Source organism: Zeugodacus cucurbitae, chromosome 4 (assembly GCF_028554725.1).
Source record: "Zeugodacus cucurbitae isolate PBARC_wt_2022May chromosome 4, idZeuCucr1.2, whole genome shotgun sequence".
NCBI classification, from domain to species: Eukaryota; Metazoa; Arthropoda; class Insecta; order Diptera; family Tephritidae; genus Zeugodacus; species Zeugodacus cucurbitae.
In genome coordinates, this window is record NC_071669.1 from 73,125,949 (window position 1) to 73,148,324 (window position 22,376).

At 37.1% G+C, this 22,376-nt stretch overlaps 4 protein-coding genes across 7 annotated transcripts in view; 2 read left to right on the forward strand and 2 right to left on the reverse strand.

The window, feature by feature from the left end:
• LOC114804294 (nematocyst expressed protein 3-like) overlaps nt 1-6,328 on the reverse strand; it is a 67,749-nt gene extending 61,421 nt beyond the window's left edge. The window contains exon 1 of the mRNA XM_054229506.1: nt 6,317-6,328. The gene's annotated coding sequence lies outside the window, so the exon portion shown is untranslated. The remainder of the gene's footprint in view (nt 1-6,316) is intronic.
• Lasp_2 (LIM and SH3 domain protein Lasp) overlaps nt 1-14,449 on the forward strand; it is a 42,347-nt gene extending 27,898 nt beyond the window's left edge. The window contains exons 3-7 of one of the 4 annotated variants that reach the window (XM_029039846.2): nt 9,800-9,932; nt 10,155-10,290; nt 11,387-12,784; nt 13,128-13,393; nt 14,138-14,449. In XM_029039846.2, coding sequence (XP_028895679.1) covers nt 9,800-9,932; nt 10,155-10,290; nt 11,387-12,784; nt 13,128-13,393; nt 14,138-14,317 — 2,113 coding nt within the window. In that variant the 3' untranslated portion in view covers nt 14,318-14,449. The remainder of the gene's footprint in view (nt 1-9,799; nt 9,933-10,154; nt 10,291-11,386; nt 12,785-13,127; nt 13,394-14,137) is intronic. The other 3 variants (XM_029039850.2, XM_029039863.2, XM_011182719.3) reach the window with 3 other exon arrangements.
• Nucleotides 14,450-17,508: 3,059 nt separating this feature from the next.
• Nucleotides 17,509-20,027, reverse strand: LOC105211316 (coiled-coil domain-containing protein 13). Its single transcript, XM_011182670.3, has 4 exons — nt 19,399-20,027; nt 18,442-19,341; nt 18,021-18,382; nt 17,509-17,960 (listed from the first exon to the last, which is right to left on the reverse strand). The coding sequence occupies exons 1-4, from the start codon at nt 19,885-19,887 to the stop codon at nt 17,768-17,770; spliced, it is 1,944 nt and encodes a 647-aa protein (XP_011180972.1). The 5' UTR covers nt 19,888-20,027; the 3' UTR covers nt 17,509-17,767.
• Nucleotides 20,028-20,306: 279 nt separating this feature from the next.
• On the forward strand, nt 20,307-22,128 carry LOC105211305 (coatomer subunit zeta-1). The gene is made up of 4 exons (XM_011182658.3): nt 20,307-20,466; nt 20,525-20,904; nt 20,973-21,063; nt 21,904-22,128. The coding sequence occupies exons 1-4, from the start codon at nt 20,449-20,451 to the stop codon at nt 21,949-21,951; spliced, it is 537 nt and encodes a 178-aa protein (XP_011180960.1). The 5' UTR covers nt 20,307-20,448; the 3' UTR covers nt 21,952-22,128.
• The last annotated feature ends 248 nt before the right edge of the window (nt 22,129-22,376 follow it).

Consider the following 22,376-nt stretch of genomic DNA (forward strand, 5'->3'; position numbering starts at 1 on the left):
TTGCGTTGGTTGATAAGCCACATAACATTAGGGTGGTGTAATGAATTTTCAAAAACACTGCTCACTCTTATGTCTAATAGATAAGACTTATGCAAAGAACTTTCAGAAATTTATTAACACACTTGTTAATGATATACAGTGGAACTTCTCTAACTCGGATCACCATAATCCACAAAAAAACTTTGAGTTTGAGAGATATCGAGTAATAGAATTTTCATTAAAAAATATAATTTTTCAAAAAGCAGTAAAATATAGTTTTATACACATTTTTATTTATTTAATTCGCAAATGTTAAAAGATGTTTTCTGTAATTTGTTTATTGTATTTTGCTATTGTTTGGCTCTTGACGTCTGTATCCCATGATTTTGTTTTATGATTTATGAAATTTCTAAGAGTAATATCATATTTTTTGTTCTCCTCCACACGATATGAAGGGACTCTTTTAAAATTGTGCCTCGATAGTAAAATTTAAAATTTTGTGTTATGCCCTGGTCGAAAAGTTCGATTTATGGAAGGAGATTTGTATGAAATTTGACTTCTATTGTCAATTCAAGAGTTCGAGTTATGGAGAACTTCGAGCTAGGGAAGTTTGAGTTATGGAAGTTCCACTGTATTTCATATTTATATTTAAAATTTAATTCACATTTAAGAAAATTAATTTGCCCTCAACTTCTGATATTTTAGAAATGTAGCGCTTTTTAAATCTTTTAAAGCATTAAATGCCACATATTCTTCAAAGAAAATTTTTTGTCCAAGAAATAGTTCAGCCCTAATGCTCGTATTTACTTAACACTTTTGAGTAAAACTGCTTGACATGCTGAGCGGCAATTTAATGGTGTTGAGAAAAATAACAAGAAAATAGTATTTAAACTGTTTACATTGACTACTTAGGAAAGCGCTAGGTAATTATTATTATTATTTGAATTGGATTTCATTTCAAATTCTCACAACGAAATTCCAGCAAAGACTTTATTACTTAAAATATTATATATTAGAACGCCTCAGACTTTTATTTTCTTATGATAAAACCGTTATCTCACTCATAGGAGTTGAAAATACATATAAATATAACGGTATGCACACACCTTCCCACTTTAAATTTATTTGCTTTGGCAATGCAATTGTGTGTTTATCAACTCACTGCTGGTGTTGCTGTTTGCCGCATCTAAAACTGTATTTCGTTTCCCATATGAAATGCTGCTACAACAACAACTGCACAATCATATTTATTGTCTTTGAAAGTTTCGCTGCGTTGTCGTTGTTTTTGCTATTGTTGCGTATGCGTGAATGACATTTTGTTGAGAATGTCACACCTCATTGCGGTGTTGTCACTCTTGCTGTTGTTGTTGCCGATGCGCTACTATTCTCGATGCTGCTCTCCCCACTTCTAAATGCCGGCGCTAAGACAACAACAGTCTCGCAATCCCAACGACACTCCCTCCCACTTACTTTGTTGCAATCGCTTTCATACGTTTACACTAGTTGTTGTTGTTGCTGTTGTTATTTTACCGGAATTGTTGAAATATTTATTGTTGTGCGCCTGGCAACCTCTTCGCAGTGATGCCGAAGGAGGAAATGCAGTCGTGGCACGCTTTGCGACAGCTGACAGAGTGAAAACAAAGTCAATGGGGAAAATGAAATGCAGTTGTGTGGACCTACATACTCGTATGTGGGTGTGTGTGAGCCCCAGCGAATGCTCAGCTATTATGAGAATTTAATTAAAAGCGAGCGAGTACTTATTCCATACTAATATGGTTTGATATGCCGAGTGTTGTGTTAATTGTTCGAAGATTTCTCCATAGGGAATTTATTGTTTCTTCAGATACACAAAATGACAAAGTTTTCATATTTATTATTAGGTCTATGCATATAACGACGAACGAGAAAGTAAGGAAATGATTAGCTATACTATGTGGTCGAAAGTTAATTTTGGAGTTTACAGATTCATAGTCAAGGTTTCAGACAGGTAGAAAGATTCTTCTGGAACTTGAATTTAATTTAGAAAATTCAAAAATTTTTCAACATATTTTTTTTTTAATTCTCCGATTTTTTAGCTTTAATCTTATATATCACATATTTTTTTCCCTAGAAATTTTTTTAATTTGTCAACTTCTATAGAATGAGAGTAGAAAATTGCGAAACTTTTGATTTTTATTAAATTTTGATTAGGAAAATCTCATGATTTTAGTACACCAATCAAATCAAATGCATATAATGACATATCAACCCATACATACACACTCATGCACAACTGCAAATTGACAAGCTCTTCTTTATTACCCGCTATCAGTTGTCATGCATCGCTACACTGAGTGAATGGATAATCCTTATCAGTTGGAGCAACTTTCGAATGGAATCCCTTCGTTAGCTCGAAATTCCATCAGCTCCTCACATCGTCAACGTCGTTTTTAACAATTTTCGCATGACTATCAACGCCAAGTGTTGGCACTTGAACGTCGAAGTTAGTTCCTGTCATATTTCTCTCATTTTTTCGATTTTTTTTTTTGCTACAGCTCAGCACTCAACTGTAGTCGAGTGGCATCATCTACATCGATTCCAATTTGATTTTCCACATTTCATTTGTGTTTTTTACGGCGTTGTATGACAGAAAGGATTTGGCATTTTTCAGCATTTTCCCTCGCAATTTGCGTATTGCCAACTGCTTCAGCTTCGAACTGGCTTCCTCGAGGCTCCTTACACAAGCCAAATGTAATCAAATGCTTTCGATGCAAGATGGATGCCTTTCTCGTAGAGGCAACAGTCACTTCCTGCAGTCGGACGGACGGACGGACAGCTAGTAAACTACTGTCATTCATTTGTTATTTGGCAACTTGCCTCCTCGAGGAGGACAATACTCATATGCACTGAGCTCAGAGCTTTGAAAGATGGCAAGAATGCCACTGTTGCATTACATGTTACAGTTATATAAGTAGTTGGCAGCAGGGACATGTGTACACATTTATTTTGACTAAATATAAATACGAACAAATGGCGAATGGTGAATGTCTGGTTGCGGAAAATAATCTGGAAATGTCCCCTATTTCCATGCATTCATTGCTCTTCTCTAATATCAGAGTGCATGTGCCGTGTTGGATTGGTTGTGTCACCGGCGGTTTGTTATTTGTTATTTGATATTTTATTGCTGTTTTCTTTTTGTTTGCCTCTTCTTTGCTACTCCTTTTTTTTGTCACTGGGCAGCCCACTTTTCCTTTCAGCGATTTATCGAGAGCAGAGAATGACTAAACTAAGTAATTGTTGTTTTAGTTGTGGTTGTAGTTGTAGTTGTTTTCATTATGCCATAGCCACTACAATGCTGTTGTAACAACAATTGGACTAACAACAACGACAACAACAACATGTCCTGCCCATCATCGTTAGTACGGTGAAAGCATTGGATTTGAAATAAGTTTTATTGCAAGTGCGCTTCCTTTCCAATTGTGGCATAGTTTTATTCAACCGACTGTCATTGCTGCCTCTCCATTATCTCCATTATTATTTGACTACGTTGACCCAATATGCCCGTTGGCGGTATTTTAATTGTTGCTAAATGCTCCGTTAATCCTGCAACAAATTAAAAGCATTTAAACCCTTCACTCTTCGCTGGCGCATTGAACTGCAAATGCCGTTACAATTTCCCTCACCACTTGCCCCATAATTATCTGCTATTTGCCACGGACGACGGTTGTGTTGCCAGAGAAAGTTTGCGGCGATTAAAAATATATGCAACATTAGGACTCGAAATGCAATCAATATAATTGATGGGGACACTTCTGCTTGAAAACATCCCCATTCGGTGGGGCAATCGGAGGGAATAATTATTAAAATTTATATTCAACCAAAAAGATTGGCAAAAGTGTGTTACGGTGTGTTGGAGTGTTATCAAACATTGAAAGAGGTCACTAATAAATCAATCTTTGGGATAAGATTGATACTAAAACCTATAATAATTATTATGCGAGCTGATGGAGCTTTTCGCTTTTGATAAAGGACGAACCTTCGTAATAATACGGTATTAGTTCTTCAATTGAACGTTATAGTCCTCTATAGGGACAGCTTTTGTTAAGCTTAAAGTATTGACAGTCTTTAAATAGGAGCAACATAGTTTCTTCAGGCACATCAGATCAGGTTCCGAATAAGGTAAACTACTTTTTTGTTCTCCGATGTTATCGTCCAAGGTAATGTTATTTATAATTCCTTTTTTAATATTTTCCTATTTTCCAGTACAAAAGTAGTCTCTTCCTAGTTTTTATAAAAGAAAAAAGTATTTTTAATTTTCACGAATCCATACTATAGACATCAACGTAAAAAACTGAGCTTCTAACTGAGTTCCCATAACGTAAGCAATTTGCTGGTTTTTTATGAATTTTGGAGAATTAAAACCTATATTCAGAAAGAGCTTTTCAAAAATTCTCTTCTCAAGCTTTTACTTTTGGTGTCATGCCATTCTATTACAAGTTCAGCGCCTTATAGAAGCTTTTTAAACCAATGAAAATTACTTTTGGAATGAACTGATCATGAAAAGTTAACTGAAAACATTAAGCTTTTACGTATAAATAACTGAGAAAGTTGAATTCTGGAATCAAAAGGCCTCGAGTGTATCCATAATAACTTTTTCATACTTAAGGTGACTTATATAATTCATATTTTTATGCAGTCAAATTGTATAACTGCACTTTCGCTTAGCTCATGGAAACCCCGAAAGGCAGTCACCCAAATATTACCAGAGACCACAATTTCATAAGAACCCCGTGTGTGAGCATTAACCCAAAATGTGGACAAAAAAAAAACGGGGACGAATGGCGCGGAACTTGGCACATGTCTCTCCTCCATAAAACATATTGGCGAATAACCATTAATAATAAAAACATAAAAAATGGAAAGTGGCACACAATGTGAGGGGTGACGCTGCCGAACAAACAATCAGGTTACAAATGCAGCCAGCGAAAAAAATTGAAATCTATCCAAATCCACATATCACGCGGTTGCTCACGTATGTAGCCCCGAAACCGAACAACAACAACAATTTCGATATTATGAGCTTACGAGCATTCAGTGCATTCAGCGTTGCATATGCTTATCACCGTTACCTATTTCGTGCATAACGCTTTTACTTTCATCGCTCTTCGCCAAACTCATTTGCCAGCCAACCGAAGTGATCTCATCCAGTGACACATATCGGCAGCGCCACCTCACCGCATAGCAAAAAAAAAAAATAAATTCGCAGTTGAGTAAATAAAAGTTGAAAAATATAAAAAAAGAAATCCTTTCAATTACCTAAATTGTTAATTTTTTTAAATTTTTTTGTCGCCATTTATTTGTGCAACAAATTTGTATCGAGTGCGCCAACATCATAAAAAATCACGCTGGCAACTTTGTTGAGCGTGTGTGTGTGCTCCGCCTCACCTTGTGTGCAGTCGACTTTCATGCCTGGCTTATGAAGCCAGCAACGGCGTCGACGCCGACTGCGAGCTGTAGAACGGTATTGCTCATGTGAGGCGTGCCGGCCATTCATCACTGCCATATTTAGAGTGCTTGCGAGTACATCCACTGCTGTGAGGTTGTGGGGCTATGATGTCAGTTATTGTAGATGAAATGCGCATTGGAAATTAACCGCCAATTTCACTGAAAATAAGTGCACTTTGCAGAAACAAATTCATAACTGTTTGCATTACTTACATACCGACATAGCTGGCAGAGCTTTTATGTTGAGTGCAATTCTGTTCGGTTCGTCAGTTCGCCTGCCCACAGCCCAAGCGGTCAGCAGCAGCAGTGCCAATTGTTTATTAGCTGCCTCAAGCGTGTACTCATTTTGGCGGTCAAATATGTCTATCCGTCAATTAATCGGCCATCACATTCAGGCACTTCTCATGCCAAGAGAAATGTCCACTAGAGAACTCTGCCAGCGGAGCTTCCAGCGTCAGGGTGTTTCCAGTGATTTGGTGTCTATTATAATAGTATGCGTTACTAATCGGTTTTGAACCATTATTTATAGATTCATAAAATATCTATCTTTCTGCCCATTTTACAAAAATAAATGAAAGCTGATACAATCTGTTCTTCAACGCAAAGCAATTAAATGTCGAATATTTGGAATTCTTTAGTTTTTATGGCAATTAATTGATGCGAGGCCGCTTAAAGCCCATAAACCACCAAATTAAATCCTTGCTATCTCAACACACAAACACACACATTCTTCCTGCTCTCGCTTAATAATCTGCTTATCTTTACAATGCCGACTCAGCGGGGAATTGTATGCGTTTGGACAACAACAAAAATCTGAAATCACGCTTCTGTCTTTTTATTGAGCTCTCGATTGTGTGTGTGGCTTGTGATTGTCGTTATTGTTTGGCTTTCCTTTTCCGCTCTGCCGCCTTGCCGCCACTGTTAGCACTTAAATCATCAACGTTTCGTTGACCTATGGTAACAGCTGCACGCATTTGCCGCGAACGACAGCGCGCTACAAAACCGAACCGGCTAGCGAGGTGGGGCCGTGGTAGGGGCTCGCCTGGGTGCAAGGGTTGGAGGAGGATGGTGCCGTTGGCCAACTAAGTAGCGTGTGTGATTTGTGGGTTAGGAACTGGCGCATGCATGGCTCAGTTGTGGACACATCGGCACATCGGATTACCGCCGCGCATTGCTGACGCTGCTTCGCCTTGCGCGTTTTTGCCTCGACGGGTTCTCACATAGCTTGGCTTGGCTGCTGTCACCATCGTGGCGTTTGTCGGCTTCCATGTGCCAAACGGTACGAGTATCGAGTTCAAAAGTTACCAGCAACCGTTGTTTTTGTTGTTTTTTATATTTTTCGTTCACCGTTTGTGTGTTTGGTTGTGTGCGTGTGTGTTGATGGGTTGGTCATCAAACGGCCTTGTGCCACTGTGCCAAAGCACCAGATTTTGCTCTTGCGTTGGGTATGTTGTTGGCTTTATTGTTGTTTTTGTATTTTGTCAGCATGTTTTGGCTGTCGTTGTCACCGAATTGCCACTCCAGCAGCGCACTACATTTGTGCACCATTGTTGGTGGTGTGTGTGTGGTCGGCCTACTGGGCACATATGGACGAGTGGTCTCCAATAAGTGGTGTCTTGCCCAATGACTTGTTGCTGCCGGCCCGTCGATACCAGTCAACTTTAACCGTTTTATTTACAAATTATGCGCTTACCATTATGAATTCATCATTGTAATCGCCAGCCCATCGCACTGCCAAATCCCCCGACCATTCACCTCATAAGTGAAAATCGAAACGAAATTACTTGAGTTTGAGTTAATGTCTTCTGGGGTTTCCCCCTTCCGCCATCCTTTAGTCATGTCCTTCCGCATGAGGTTCATTGAACCGCGTGGCATTTTAAAGTTGTTTTCTGGTCACATTAACTGAAGGACCGTAGAAAATACGCAACGCCACAGACAACAGTCGCGTACAATGCACTTTGCAATGCTCACACACACGCACACACACACACGCACACACACACATGCGCGCAGGCCACTGTATAACTGTACAACATATCGATTTTCCTTTAATTGCTTTCGAAGCATTTAGCCCATTAACAAGCGAGGAAGCCGCAAGTGTAACAAGCATAAGACAATCCGTTGTGGCAGTGCCACGAGCCCTTATGCCACACATTTCTTCACAGCGCGGTCATCCAAAAGAGCAATTGAAGCATTTCGCAATAAAAAAAAGTTTTGTTTACACACGGAAAGCGTTGGTCGCAACCAAGCGTCGCAGACTTTTGAGTCCTTTATTGAGGATTGCGTTTTTGTAAGAATATATGGGGAGGGCTTGGCAAGTAGAGGGTGTGTTTTTAGAAAATTTTAAAATTTAAATTTTTAAAATTAAATTTTTCTGGAACATCGCGCCTCTCATCAAGATAGCTCGCACTCCAAAAGTTGGAATTTCGTTTATTTACAGATTTGTTATGTCACAAATGTACCTCCGAGATGTAAGAATATTTGAATGGGTTATTACTTTGACCGTTATGTGATTTAAGAATTGTGTACCATTTATATATGTAGCTATTAGACAATTGCTTCGGTCGATGGTTTTTTCTCTTGAAGTGTTATTAAAGCCCACGCTTAGACTTGCTCTTACTTATCCAGACGACAACAACAACCCGCGCTATACAAGTTAAGAACAACTCTTTCATTCGTAAGGGTGTTAATCTATATTGATCGGATGGTGATGGGTTCCATCTGTAATATCTTGAACAACAAAATGTTATTTAATAGAAAGCTTCAGAAGGGTGTTGAAACAAATATGAACGGCTAATTAGATCAACTTTTGGGGTTTTCTTAGAAATTACAAGCATATTAACATTTTACTTATTGAAAACAACTTAGTTCATGCCTTTAATAATGAGTCCAAACGGCCCATGAAGTATCAACCAAATTTCTATTTTGCTATAAAGGGCTATGTATAATTAAAAACACGTAATTTAGTATTTGCTAGGTAAGGTGAGTCATATCTATTAATAAGGCTCGTAGGCTTTCAATTACTCATACGCCACGTACAACTTCCTCACTCGTACTATACTCCGATAGCATCTTTGCAATAATTTTACAGCTAAAATCGTCGAAGAAAATTTCTAATTCCAATCACGTCGAACATGCAGCAACATAGTTGCCATATTATTTGGAAATATCCACGCCTAAACAATTGTAGTTTGACAACAATGCCAGTTAAAAGGTGGTGTTACATAAACATCAATATCTTATCATTTTGTGTTTTATGAATGAAGCAAGCAGAGAGAATTGAAAAAAAAACTAAAAGTATTTCCCGAATGTGTCAACATCGTTAGCACTTCGCTGCCACCCCACCAATTATCGCAGTAATTGGTTAACCGCCACTTTTTTGTTGTTGTCGCTTTTGTAACGCCTGAAATGGCGCTGGCGCTCGTTCGTATCGCTCGCCTTTACCGCAAAATGATCACTTTTTTATGCTTTACCCTCTCTCTCCCTTTCACACCCGCTCTCCACTGATTGATGGCTAAATGTCAGCAATGCAATTCCTTTGTTGTTTTTGTATTGTTTATTACAAAATTTTACGATGCATCGACTAGGTTGAGGGTGACACACAACAACAACAACTTGCGTTAATTGCGAATACTCCGGTGCTGATTAGTTGGTGGTTTTGTAGCCGCACGTGTGAGTTTGTATGTGTAAGTGGAGTGTAGAGTAGTCTTTGTTTATTCAGTTTATTGATCGTGTTGTTTTTTCTCTTATTTATTATTATTATCGCCGTGATAAGAGTTCATTAATTCTTAATTGTTCGATGGAATTGGTTAGGCAAACACTTGTCATCGATGGCCGATGTATTTCAAATTATATATCATTTTTATATTTTTACTCATATACAGTGAAGAGCAAAATTATTTGTAAATGATCTTGATAAACGTTGGAGATTTTACTTTGGAAGTGTTCTCAAAATAAAGAACACGTCTGGGTTTTGGGTTCATATTTTGGTTGAGCTTTGAGAAGATATCGGTTTAAAGAGGTTCTAGGGTTACGGGTTGGGCTAAGTTAGGTTAGGTTCTATAAATGTAAGAGGAAACAAACTTAGACTATTAAGGACGGTCCTTTGATTACCCTCTAACATAGATTTAAGAATCGAAAAAACGCCTAGAACCGACTGCAAATATGCAGGAGTTTGCACAGGGATCCCTATGACTAGGGAAAAATTAATTTTACTGATGCCAAATAGCCTAGTCGCTTTCGAGTTTAGAACCTAGAAAATATAGTTTCAGATTTTCCATACATTTCCCTTTGATACCTTTTCATTACTAATCATTTATTTATTTTCGTTTTGCAGGCACATTCCAAAGGCCAAAGCAACCGTTATTGCGGACACACCCGAACTGAAGCGAATTGCCGAAAATACAAAAATCCAATCGAATGTGAAATATCACGAAGACTTTGAAAAATCAAAAGGCAAATTTACACAGGTCAGTGAAGGTTGCAAGGCACCAAAACACAAAACATAGCATACATAAATCCATAAAATAGTTGAAATAAATCTGCAAAGACAAAATGGGTTTTAAATGTGTTTCGAAGCATTCTCGCGCAATTAATGTCGAATTATTTATCTTTTTTTGGCTCTCAATATTTATTAACATAAAAAAACTAACATAGCAACATAAATATTGGCATATTTGTATTTGCAACAGGTCGCCGACGATCCCGAAACATTACGAATCAAGCAGAATACAAAAATCATTTCGAACATTGCTTACCATGGCGATTTGGAGAAGAAGGCGGCTATGGAGAAGCAGCGCGAGGCAGCTGAGATCGCCGATGTGCGAGGTATGTACTGTTTGTTGTGACCATTTGTTAATTGGAAATCATGTATATTTATTTATAACTGTGTAAAACGTGTGCACCCGGCTTTGCGCCTCAAGCTGAACCATTTTATGTGCTCACATTTATCATCTTGTGAATGTAAAAAAATGCGCTAGAATAGGATCAGCTAGTTCATTTGCTATTATTATCGTACATAACAGCCATATTTGTTTCGAAAATCAAACTAAAACTGTAAATTATAAAAGTGCTAACTTTTTTGTTGTTTTTCGGCTTAACACTGAAGTGAGGGACATTTGTTGATTAACCAGGGAAGACATTAGATTTATGGTTTATGGTCACTTATCTACAAACATACATAAATACATTTTTACTTTGTATCAGAGTTTAATTTATTATTTAGCATTATTCATTAAAAAATATCTATAATGAAGGTTAAGATAAAGTAGGGAAAGCTCGCAGACCTCTGGTAGTTTCGTATATGGTACTCTCAAAGCGTAATATTATGAATTTAATTATATAATTTAATTGTTTTTCAATTATTTTAATATCTAAACTGATCACCACTCTCTAATTAGCATAGAAAAAGCGTTGAAAAATCATTTTATCCTCATATTTGTGGTATACAAATCCATTCAATGTGTATAAAGTATCAAAACTCATATACAATGCAACAACAACACTTTCAAACATAAATATTTATACGAGTGCCTGACACAAATCAAATTATTATACAATGGTAAAACACTTGTTTATTTTTTTATTTGCTTTTTTGTTTCATTTTGATTTCTGTGACATCGTGCATGTGTTGTCTGTTTACGTTTTCATTTTGTGGTTGGTTACAATGAAAAATGAAAAACACTTCAAAACACACAAACAACAATGCGAAACACTGTACATACATACAAATGAACACCACTGCCTGTGCGACAATTATTAACCCTTCACTGACGGCACTTGAACACAACCACGCACACTTGAGCACCTGCATCATCATCATCATCATCATACTAATTCCAAATCGCATTTGAAACCTAATACAAATACAAAAACAAAAACGAATTGAAAAATGCATGACTTTGCGCTTGAATATGAAATTCAGAGGAAACGGAGTATTTCTCTGAAACATTGGCTGCCGAACAGTTCTCACAATATGCTCCCACACCACCAACAGCAGCAGCTGCAGCGGCCGCAGCCGCGACACTACCACCGCCACCGATCCAGCACCAGCCCCTCAATACGGCGGCGATCGTGCCGAGCACTCAGGCAACCGCGATCACAGGCAACACACACGGCAGCATTTACAACAACCAACAGCAACAACAACAGCAGCAGCAGGCGCTGCAGCAGCAACAACACAGCACACAGAGCCACAATCAAAGACAGCAAACATTGCAGGCACAACAGTTGCAGCTGCAGCAACAACAACAGCAAGCACAGCTGCTCAAGCAGCACACACATCCACACTATCAGGCACCGCCGGCACAACCACAACATCAAAATTATCAAGCACAACAGCAAGCATCACAACAACAACACTATCAACACCATCCACACCACCTACAACATGCACAACAACAACAACAACACGAACAATATCAACATTACCAACAGCCACAGGCGCTACGCCAACAATATCACCAGCAGCAACAGCAATTGTTGCAACAACAGCAGCAACAACAACACCACCAACAGCAAATGTTGCAACAGCAACAACCGATTAAACAATCATCACATTTGTATTCAACAGCGGCAGCAAATCATGCGCAACAACAACAGCAGCAACAACAGCCGTCAAACACCTACAATCAGCTGCGTTCAGCGATTTTGCACAACTCCCATCACCCAACTGGTGGCGCACAACCCGCGCACCTCAACGAGAATGTGGCCAGCGCCGGCGGCGGCGGGGGCGGCTATGGCAGCGGGACCAACAGCGCCACCTATGACCAGTATGACAACTACACGACCGCCGCCTCGGTCAACAGTAACAGCAACAGCAACAACAACCATTTGAATTACCAACAACAACAACAGCAGCAGCAGCCACAGAAGACCGCCTCGTATCACAGCAACACGAACGCAGTTAGCGCTGCCAACGCCAACAATGGTGCAATCACCGGCACCGGTCACCCCACCGGTGGTCCGCAAGCGACCCAGCAACTCTACGCCAGCAACAACTACAACAGCCACTTCTCGTCGAGCACATCGTTGGGCGGTGCACCGGGCGGTGCACCGGGCGGACTGGCGCATCACAACAGCAACGGCGCCGTAAGCACCGGCGTGGCCATTGGCGGCGGAAGCAACAGCAACCACAGCCATCCAGGTGTGGGCAACAACAGTGGCCTGGTGAATGTGAATAACGGCAGTGCAACAGCCGGGGCGGTCAACAGTATCGGAAAGATTGCCGACTACGATCCGTTGACCGATGGGCCACGCCCCATGCCCAACACCGGCCGACCCAGTACAACGCTCATTTACAGCTCTGACAGCCGCGGTTCGGGTGAGTGTAGGCTAGTGCCCGCCGAGGCTAAGCATTCGAATTGAATTCAGTATGTTAAGTACACGCCTCTTTTTACAAATGGTTGTAAATAATAACGGTAATAACGATACGTGCGTACTTTTGTGGTATACTGTATTGTGTAGAAGAGACTTCCAAGCATTTCAAACATTTTTTGTGCGTTTATCGTTGTCTGCCTTAAGCAAATCGTTTCATAGTTCATACCTCCACATGAGTCTCGTTTATTGCTACGCGCGCCGCTTGTGTCCTTTAAGTTGTCCCGTCATACTATTTAATACTGTACATGTAAAATTAAACCGTTTTTTCTCGTTTATTTGCCATGCAGTGAACAACGCTTATCCGAAGCGGATCGGGTCCATCGCTGATATTGATCCCGCTAACGGCATTTATAGCTCCTTGGCCAGCGACTCTGCATCGCATCACCAACAACAGTCACAACAACATCACCAGCAGCAGCAGCAACAACAACAGTTATTGCATCAACAACAGCAGCAGCAACAACGTGCGCTTCAGCAACAGCAACAACAACAACAACAGCAACAGTATTATCAACAAATGATGCAACAACAACAGCAATCGAAGCCAAATCTGGTAAGTTATTTTTCGATGGAAGAATCTATTTTAGAAAACATTTCCCCAAAATATGCCGACCCACTTAGTACCGTTAATTAACAATTATAGAATAAGAAAATGTTCATTGCAATGTTTTTTTCTAGATAGAGGGAGTTTTTAAAGCATTTTCAGTCTAATTAAATTCTCATTCGATATGGGAGACGTAATACGGTACATTCTTAAAGCCTTTCAGATGTCTCATATTCCATATTCTACCACTGTGAAGTTTTTAATTAATTTAACTATGAGTATTTCCAGAGCTCACTTTCGAAATGAAATGAAAAATTCTGAAACCTTTCTTATTCTTAATAAATAACTGAATTTATTTTTTTATTATCTCCCAAGCTTGCAAAGGAGACATTGATCTAATTAGTAAATCTTCCACCGAAATATTTTTCAAAAATTCAAAAAGCTTATATTCGCAATTTTAGGTGAGCAAATAAACCCAAGTAGCTTTCGCAAAGTAAATAGTTAAATCAAAATATAGTAAAATAGCTCTCTCGTTTAAGTTTTGAGAATGTTTCAATGAGAAGAATTATACGTTCTTTAGGGATACTTCCCTTCTTTAAAAAAAAAAATTAAATAGTCTGTATTATTAGTCCTGTAGAAGTAACCTAATACTATTTCCATTGTATATAGAATAGTATGTTTTCTAATAGAACCATAAAATATAGAATATTATTTGAAGTTAATAAATGTTTCCTTCTTTTTCTCCCCTGCCAGCGTGTCTACCGCGCACTGTACGATTATGAGGCCCAGGACACCGACGAAGTGAGCTTCCGTGAGGGCGATGTTATCTTCGAAGTGGAATCGGCCGATTCCGGTTGGATGACCGGACGCGTCGAGCGTACTGGCAAGACCGGAATGCTGCCCGCCAACTATGTGGAACAGGCCGTTATATAATAGGGAATGTTATATTATTGTTGTTGTCATCATCAATTTGTTGTAATACTAATTTGTATCCTTTATTTGGTAGTCGTATTAATATTCTTCATTAACATATTTATAGCTGATAGCAATAATGATTATGATGCCGATCATTCGAAGAATTTCGATGATGATAACTACCACAGCCACAACCACCATCATCACCACAACCATCATAATCATTATCACGAGCCACACAGCCCTAGGGACATGAAATCCACAAATCCACAAAAGCCCAGCAATCAACCACAAGTCGAGACTGATTTCTATTATTATTTCAATCATGTCTTTTGATTTCTATTCGGTTTCTCTAACGGCAACCGAATTTCACTTGCACACAGCACATACATATACATATACAGTTATTTGTGTTTGTTTGTATGTGTGTGGGTACATCATTTGGATTGCTCCACTTTCTAGCAGCGAAAGTGCATTGTGTGTGAGTGTCCCTAGGATGTATTCGGCCGAACTTATTCAATAATTAATTAAATGCTCCTAACGGGAGTTAAAGCATACGAACGATGTGAGAGTAGTAGGATAAATGCAAAAGCAAAGCGTCGCAAATGCGCAATTATTGTTGTTAAAGACAAACAAAATGCTAAAGAAAAAGCAAAAAGCAAAAACACGAAACAAAAAACAAAAAACAAAACTAAACATTTTTATTAAACGAACTCGTTAATACACAACCGATTTGAATTTGAATTGAAAGGAATTTGCAAATGATAATGTTTGTTATATCACAACTTAGATATATGCGTTTACATATATTATAAATATACATACCATACATACATACATATATTATATAAAATTTATATAGTACGTATATACAACACAAACAAATACAATAAATACTGGCATACAATGTAATTAAATTTAATTAGTAAAGAAATAAAAACAAAAAATCTTTCAATAAAAATCACAAACCGAATGCAAAAAGCGAAAAATGAAATTACTATAACGATTACTGGTACTTCGGCTGCTTATAGCTGAATTTAAGCCATCTGAGAGAATTAGTGATGAACTTTGACACGGGGAGTTCATAAATATTCCATTTTATGTGTTGATTGCATTTTCTGATTTGCAAAAGAAGAAAATAAAAGCGATTTTGGAGGTAAATTTAATATTGAAAGGAAAATAAATTGATTTGCTTTGTTCAAGTCGTTCTCAACGGTATATAAGCAATGGTCAAAAAGTCGGAAAGATAATAAATTACATTGAGGTACGGAAATGAATGCTTGAACAGTTGTATTAGTTATAACAAGAAAGAAAAAATTAAAACTCCGAATTTCGGAATTAAGAGATATTGAACTTTCTGTTTTTTTATCATCAAATAATGTAATTATATTAAAAGAGTTTAAATTTAAGAAGATACAAGATTTTCAAGTGCAAGTCTGCAAGAAAAACCCAGATTTTGTCGCTGTGCAGAAGACGAATTTCAAACCTCTATTCTAATTTCAACATTTATGTATAAATTTCTATATTATTTCTGCTTTGTTTATATTCGCACATTTTTGGTGTTTACGAGAGATATCGAAAAACGGTCGTAATGTAGAAACAATCAACTTTATATACTAAAGATAAAAGAAATGAATTTCGAAGATTTCTTAAACTGAACTTTTTATAAAAAACAAGGACTTTGGAAAAGTGTCCTTTGTTTTGAAATATAATTAATAGCATTTAGCCATAGAACTATGAAAAGCATTTAAATGAATGCCATTCTAACGAATTTGCAATATTGAAACGCGATACTCTAACACTTAGATTAGTCAATATACGATATCATACATACATAATTCTATAAGTATCAACTAAATATTGGCCAATGAATATAAAAGTGGCACGAAACAATTTGAATAGAATTTGAAACCAACTGCTTTTTATACTCGAAAACAATAACGGTTATCGAAATAATAATATCCGGTTATCATGTGATGCCTCTAGTGAAGCCTATTGGACTGAGTATTCAAATATTTAGCTGTTCTTTTTTTAATAAAAGCGTAGTGAACATGAAAAACTTTGATAGCTTCGAAAGCATGATTTACTATAGATAGGACTAATTCTTAAAGCAAAAAAAAAAACGAAAAATCATTGAAAGGATATGATTACTATCAATTAAATCCCTAAAGTGCCTTTTATTTGCAGCAACCTTAAATATTGCTTAACTACACGCGGACACACATACATATAAAGAAATATATAAAATAATCACTGCTTGAATACATACATAAACAAATAAAAAATATTAAAAAATAGTTAATGCTCTTTCTTAAAATATTGGACTATCGTGTTTGATCAATGATCAACGAAGTATTTTGTAAATTACCTAAAACACGGATTTTTATTAGTGAAATAAATAATAAATTTTAGAAATAATTCAAAAATTGTTAGCAAATGTTGATTTTATTTTAGGCGGAATTAAATTTTTTACTAATTTTTAACTTCTTTTTCAGCATCATATGCTTGCAATATTTTCTTGTATTCTTTACTTAAATTTTACATTTCTATTTTCTGGTAATATTATTTTTTACTACCTGAGTCCGTTTTGAATTTTTGAACTTTTAAAAAAATTACTTTTAAATTTGGACAAACATTTTCAATGCCCATATATAAATATGTATTATATAATAGATATGTATATCAAATTTTTCTTCAATATATGATCCTCATATTTTCAAATTGCCAAATATATAAATTTATTAATAAAAACTCTAAAATATTTATAAAATCAAGAAAAAAGTTTAGAAAATTGTTTAGTTCACTTACTGAGAACAAAAATATAAAAAATATATATAAACGAACAATATATACTAAAAGCAAAATAATACGAAAACGAACTATTAAATACCAAACTAAATATTTTCAATGAAAATTCAGTGAGACTCACTTTCCACAAAGTATTCAACTAAAGATCATGCACGTTTCACTCGATTAATATATATATAACATACAACATATAACAGTAAATGTAACTGAATTAAATCATATAATAAAAAATCGAAAAAATTCGCAAATCGAAACGATATCGAACATATACTAGAAAATTTTCCAATCGTTGAATGAATTAAAACGAATTGAATAGCAATAAAACATAAATAAAAATATGAAATACAATAAAAATGGTCTGTAATTCAGCAAATCATTTTATAAATATAAATATAAAAAAGTTCATCGAAACTGGAGAAAATTCTTTCATTTATTCAAATAGTTTATATTAATAATTTTAATGTGAGTGTTTTCCAAAGTATTGAAAATTTTTGCATCATAAAATCCATACAAGGAACTGTTGAATTATCTCGAAAGAATCTTAGTTGCAACAGAGTTGTGAACCAAATTGTTGATTTTTTACACCATGAAATAAATTTCACGTAATTTCAAGTTGAAGTAATGGTTAATAAAGAGAAATATTCGAGACGAACTGATATACTACACCGATTTGCCAGTGCTGATCTCCACAGACAAGGAAGCATTACTGCGATGGCCCAATAGGGTCTCCAGCACAACGCCTTTGGAACTGTTGATGATCTCGGCAAAAGAGCGTGCATCATTCTCCTTTTCCTCCTGCAGATGCATCACCTTCTCACTCAAGTATGCCAATTTTTCCTGTGCATATTCGAGCCTAATCATTTTGAGAGAAGAGAGTTTTATTATCAGAGACATTTTGAGAATATTTGCTTACTCATGCTTCATCTGGTAGACCTGTGCTGGTGTGAATTCGTCAATCGCCCTTTGCGACAAGTTATTCTGCGAAGTATTTTCGAAAACGAACGTGCTCATTGACGCCGTTGAATTCACACTGCTCACGTAGTCGGCAATGCGTTGCGAGCGCTTCTTCCGCTCCGATTGCAGCTCAAGCTCCCGCTCCAGCTCACGCGTACGCGCCTCAATGCGTGAAATGCGCACCTTCTGCTTGGCCAGCTGATCATGCAATGCGTCGCTCTTCAAGCGATCCTGCTCGCTGCGTTCGATGAGCGTTTTATTATGTTTGAGCAGCTCATTCTTCTCGGCTTCCAATGAGTCTAGTATAGTTATGAACTCTTCCTGTAATAAAGAAACAACAATTTTAGCGGAACGCACGAAACGACATTGTATTTGCCCACCTTGCGTAGCTCCCGACATGAGAAGAGAAAACCACCAGACAAGGCTTTCAGATCGGTTTCTAAACGCGATATTGTCTGATTCAAGTCCTCTATGTGTGTTTCCTTGCTCTGAAGCAAATTGTCCATGTTTTCCAATTTCAGTCGCAATTCCTCTTCACGAAAGGCGCCATCCTTATGTATACGCTTCAGGTCGTTTAGTTGTCTCGCCATCTCCTCCAAGCGGCTTTCATAGTGGTAGCGCTGCACATTCATTTTCTCATTCATATTCGCCAGATTCAAGCCGTTGTAATCGGTTTGCTCTTCCAGTGAGCTCGCTTTTACTTTGTACTTCAAGACTTCGTCGTTGAGCGTTTTGTTGCGCACTTTGAGTGCCAGCACTTTGCCTCGTTGCTCTTCCAGTTGTGCCTTAAGAGAAGCGATTTCTTTCTCCAGACCTTCGACTTTGGCCCGATGCAATATCTCGGTTTTACGCACGACTGTGTTGTAGCGATCGAAGGAGGTGGCGCTTACATTCGACACAACATTTGCTTCCACGTGACCACCCGCCGAACGTGCGCCACTTTTTGCGGTGTTTGAGGTACCGATCTCAAGATGCGTGTTGTCTTCTGCGGCAAAGGTGATGGGACTACCCTCCGCGTACTGTCTATCTATAATTTCTAGACGATCTTTCAATTCGTGCACCTTCTGCTGCAGGTGTATGATTTGCTGAGCACGCCCACGCCAGTTGGAGTTCTGCGACTGCGAAGCCATTGTTGCCAAGTTGAAGTTCTCTCCAATTTCCTGTTGCAGACACTTTTGTGCGAGCTTCAGTTGGTTTTGTAATTCGGTGTTTTTATTGCGTGTCTCGAATAGTTTCTGTTGTATGGCGTTTAATTTAACACGCAGCTCATCCGATGGATCCTGAAAGAAACGAATGAATATTTGTGGTAATTAAGAGGCATATAAATAACTGTACACCTTTGGCGTTTCGGTGACTCCTTTGTGTAACTTATCCTCGAGATGCTTTATGTCACGCTCCAACTTTTGTATTTGCAACTCTTTTTTGTTAACTCGGTTTTTGTTGGTCTCGAGTTCGGCTCGTAGTAAGCGATTCTTCTTGCTTAACTCCAATAATTTGGTGCTCGCTATGGAGGAATTGCAACGCAACTCGTCGATGGGAACTGAGTTGAGCACTTCATTGAGTGATTGGACTGAACGCTTTAAATCTGTTATCTCCGCGTTTTTTGCATTAATACTTTTGCTCAGATTTTGGTTTTCTTCCGATAATAGGACTACCTTCTGTTTCAGATGCATCTTATTACCCTTTTTAGCCACACCCCCATTGCTAAGGTCGTCATTGCCTGCAACAGCATCTTCGATGATCTTCGCTAATTTCTCTCTTGATCGACGCTTGGCCTTTGGCGTCTCGGTGACTGTTGCCTGGTCCACTTTATGTACAACATCCATTTCATATAAAATATATGGCTATCTATGTGGTAATAGACAATATGTTAATACGAAATATATGGTTGATTGCTGATTAGAAATGAAAATGTTGGAATTCTTTTCCAAAATTTTGAATTTTACCTGTCACTCACTATTGTGAATGACACATTTCCTCCAACTCTATAGGATGTGGCAATGATGCCGGGCAATGTGAATTCGTGAATATGCAGTTCATTGCCAATGGTGAATTAATACATTCCTCTCCAATAGGTGGCGCAATACACATTTACTTTTAAGCCAATAGATGCCGCTAAACGCATTAAACGCAAATGTACCCATGTCACAAAATTGCTATTGCTGGTATGTTTTAAGTTTATTTAAAAAATTATTAAATAGTATTTGATAAATAAGATTACCTTATTTAATTTTCCCAATTTACTTAGGAATCAGAAAGAATTCTTAAATTTTAATTATTTTATAAAATATGAAAAACACTTTCCAGACGCTTGCAACCCTGTGAGCGGTTGACGTGTAATGTAAACTGTCAGATATCAGACTGCCGACGAAAATAATCAACTTACAATGGAAGGTTTTATGATGGTAAATTTTTTTAAATTGTTGCAAAATAAGGTGATAAATAAACATTTTCTCATAATAGGAGCCCACACTTAACTTAATCAAAGGCATGTGCATTATGGACAATGATGGCAACCGCATATTGGCCAAGTACTACGACAAGAATGTGTTGCCCACAGTGAAGGACCAGAAGGTGTTCGAAAAGAACCTTTTCAGTAAAACACATCGATCCAATACAGAAATCATTATGTTGGATGGTCTCACCTGCGTCTACAAAAGTAATGTTGATTTGTTTTTCTACGTAATGGGTAGTGCATACGAGAATGAGTTGATCTTACTGTCCGTATTGAATTGCCTATATGACACGATAAACTTGATACTGAAGAAGAATGTAGAAAAGCGTTTGGTTTTGGATAATCTCGAGATAATCATGCTGGCATTCGATGAGATCTGTGACGGCGGGTATGTTTGAATATCGGATATACATTTGTGTGTGCATGTTTAAAAACTGCTTTGTTTTATTTTCATAGAGTTATCCTGGACGCGGATCCAATGTCAGTAATTAAACGTGTTGATTTGCGCAATGATGACATTCCCATCGCCGAACAAACCGTCGCGCAGGTAACTAATAAAATCAATGGACTATTTTGGTAGTATGACGCATTTATCGTATAGATGCCTTATTGCTAAAGCAAAAATACGCTCGAAGCGCATTTACGTAGATTTTCGACTTTTCCCTTTTGGTTCTTTACGTAAATGTATTTTAAAAATCTCGAAATTAACTGTTATCTACACGAAATATTTGCTAAGCAAATTTTTTATTTGTAATTATTAATTATAATTTAATTGGAATTGTAAGTGCCTAGTAATGAATGCCAAACATTCAAGTGAACTCCCCTCAGTAATAAGCGCTTAAGTATTATGTACATTTATATAAACTCAAAACAGGTGCAAATGTACTCACATTGGAATCTTACCTTTTAGCAAATTGGAAAGTTTATACAAATAAAAAATGTGCTAAACGTTAAAGTGTATATTATTTAATTTTTATTCATTCGGTTGATGTTTGTATGCTTTTTAATGTTTGCCACAATTTGTGTAATATTTTGCTACATTTTCCTCAACAGTACTTTAGAAAGAATGGTTTTACAAAATGAATATATTTTACCTCTGTTTTAAAATTAATTTATTCACTACTTTCTACCTTTTCTTTATGATAACTGCCGAAAACAGCTGCTAAAGCGGAAACATTTTATTGCAATTTAGAAGTGCTTCTCTGTTGTTGTTAATATTGTTACATACTTTATGCCAATATTAAATAAATGCAATAAATTCAAGAAAATTTTACTTTTCTTTACTTACTACACATGTATTTAATTGTTTAATATTACATATTATATATATTTTCAGTAAACAATTTTAAACAAATAAATTTTATATTAAAATCTCGTGCATTTACAGGTGTTGCAATCGGCGCGCGAACAGTTCAAGTGGTCCATACTTAAGTGAGCCGAGTTTGTGTAGATCTGATGTGACAGAGGAGGCAAAAATAACGTTTTTTATCTATACACAATAATATAATAAGTTGACTTTTCCGAAAAGCGCAGTACATTCGATTTTTATTGTAATCATATTATAATTTAATACCATATACAAAGAATATATAGCAAAGTATGTCGGCATTTATATGTGTGTTCAATTTTAAATTATTCAGCTTCTTTGGATTTGTAAAAAAGGTTTGGAAGCTTCACTGATCCATTGAGGTGAAAATAAAGAACATTTCGGAGAACTTAAAATAAAGAGAGTGAAGAGTTTAGCTTCATCGGAACGACCCACTCTAATGTTAACCGTTGCGCGCACACACCTATGCAAATACAATAATTTGAGTGTGTGTGTGTGTGCATTTGCGCTTTCGTACAATTATAAGTGGATAA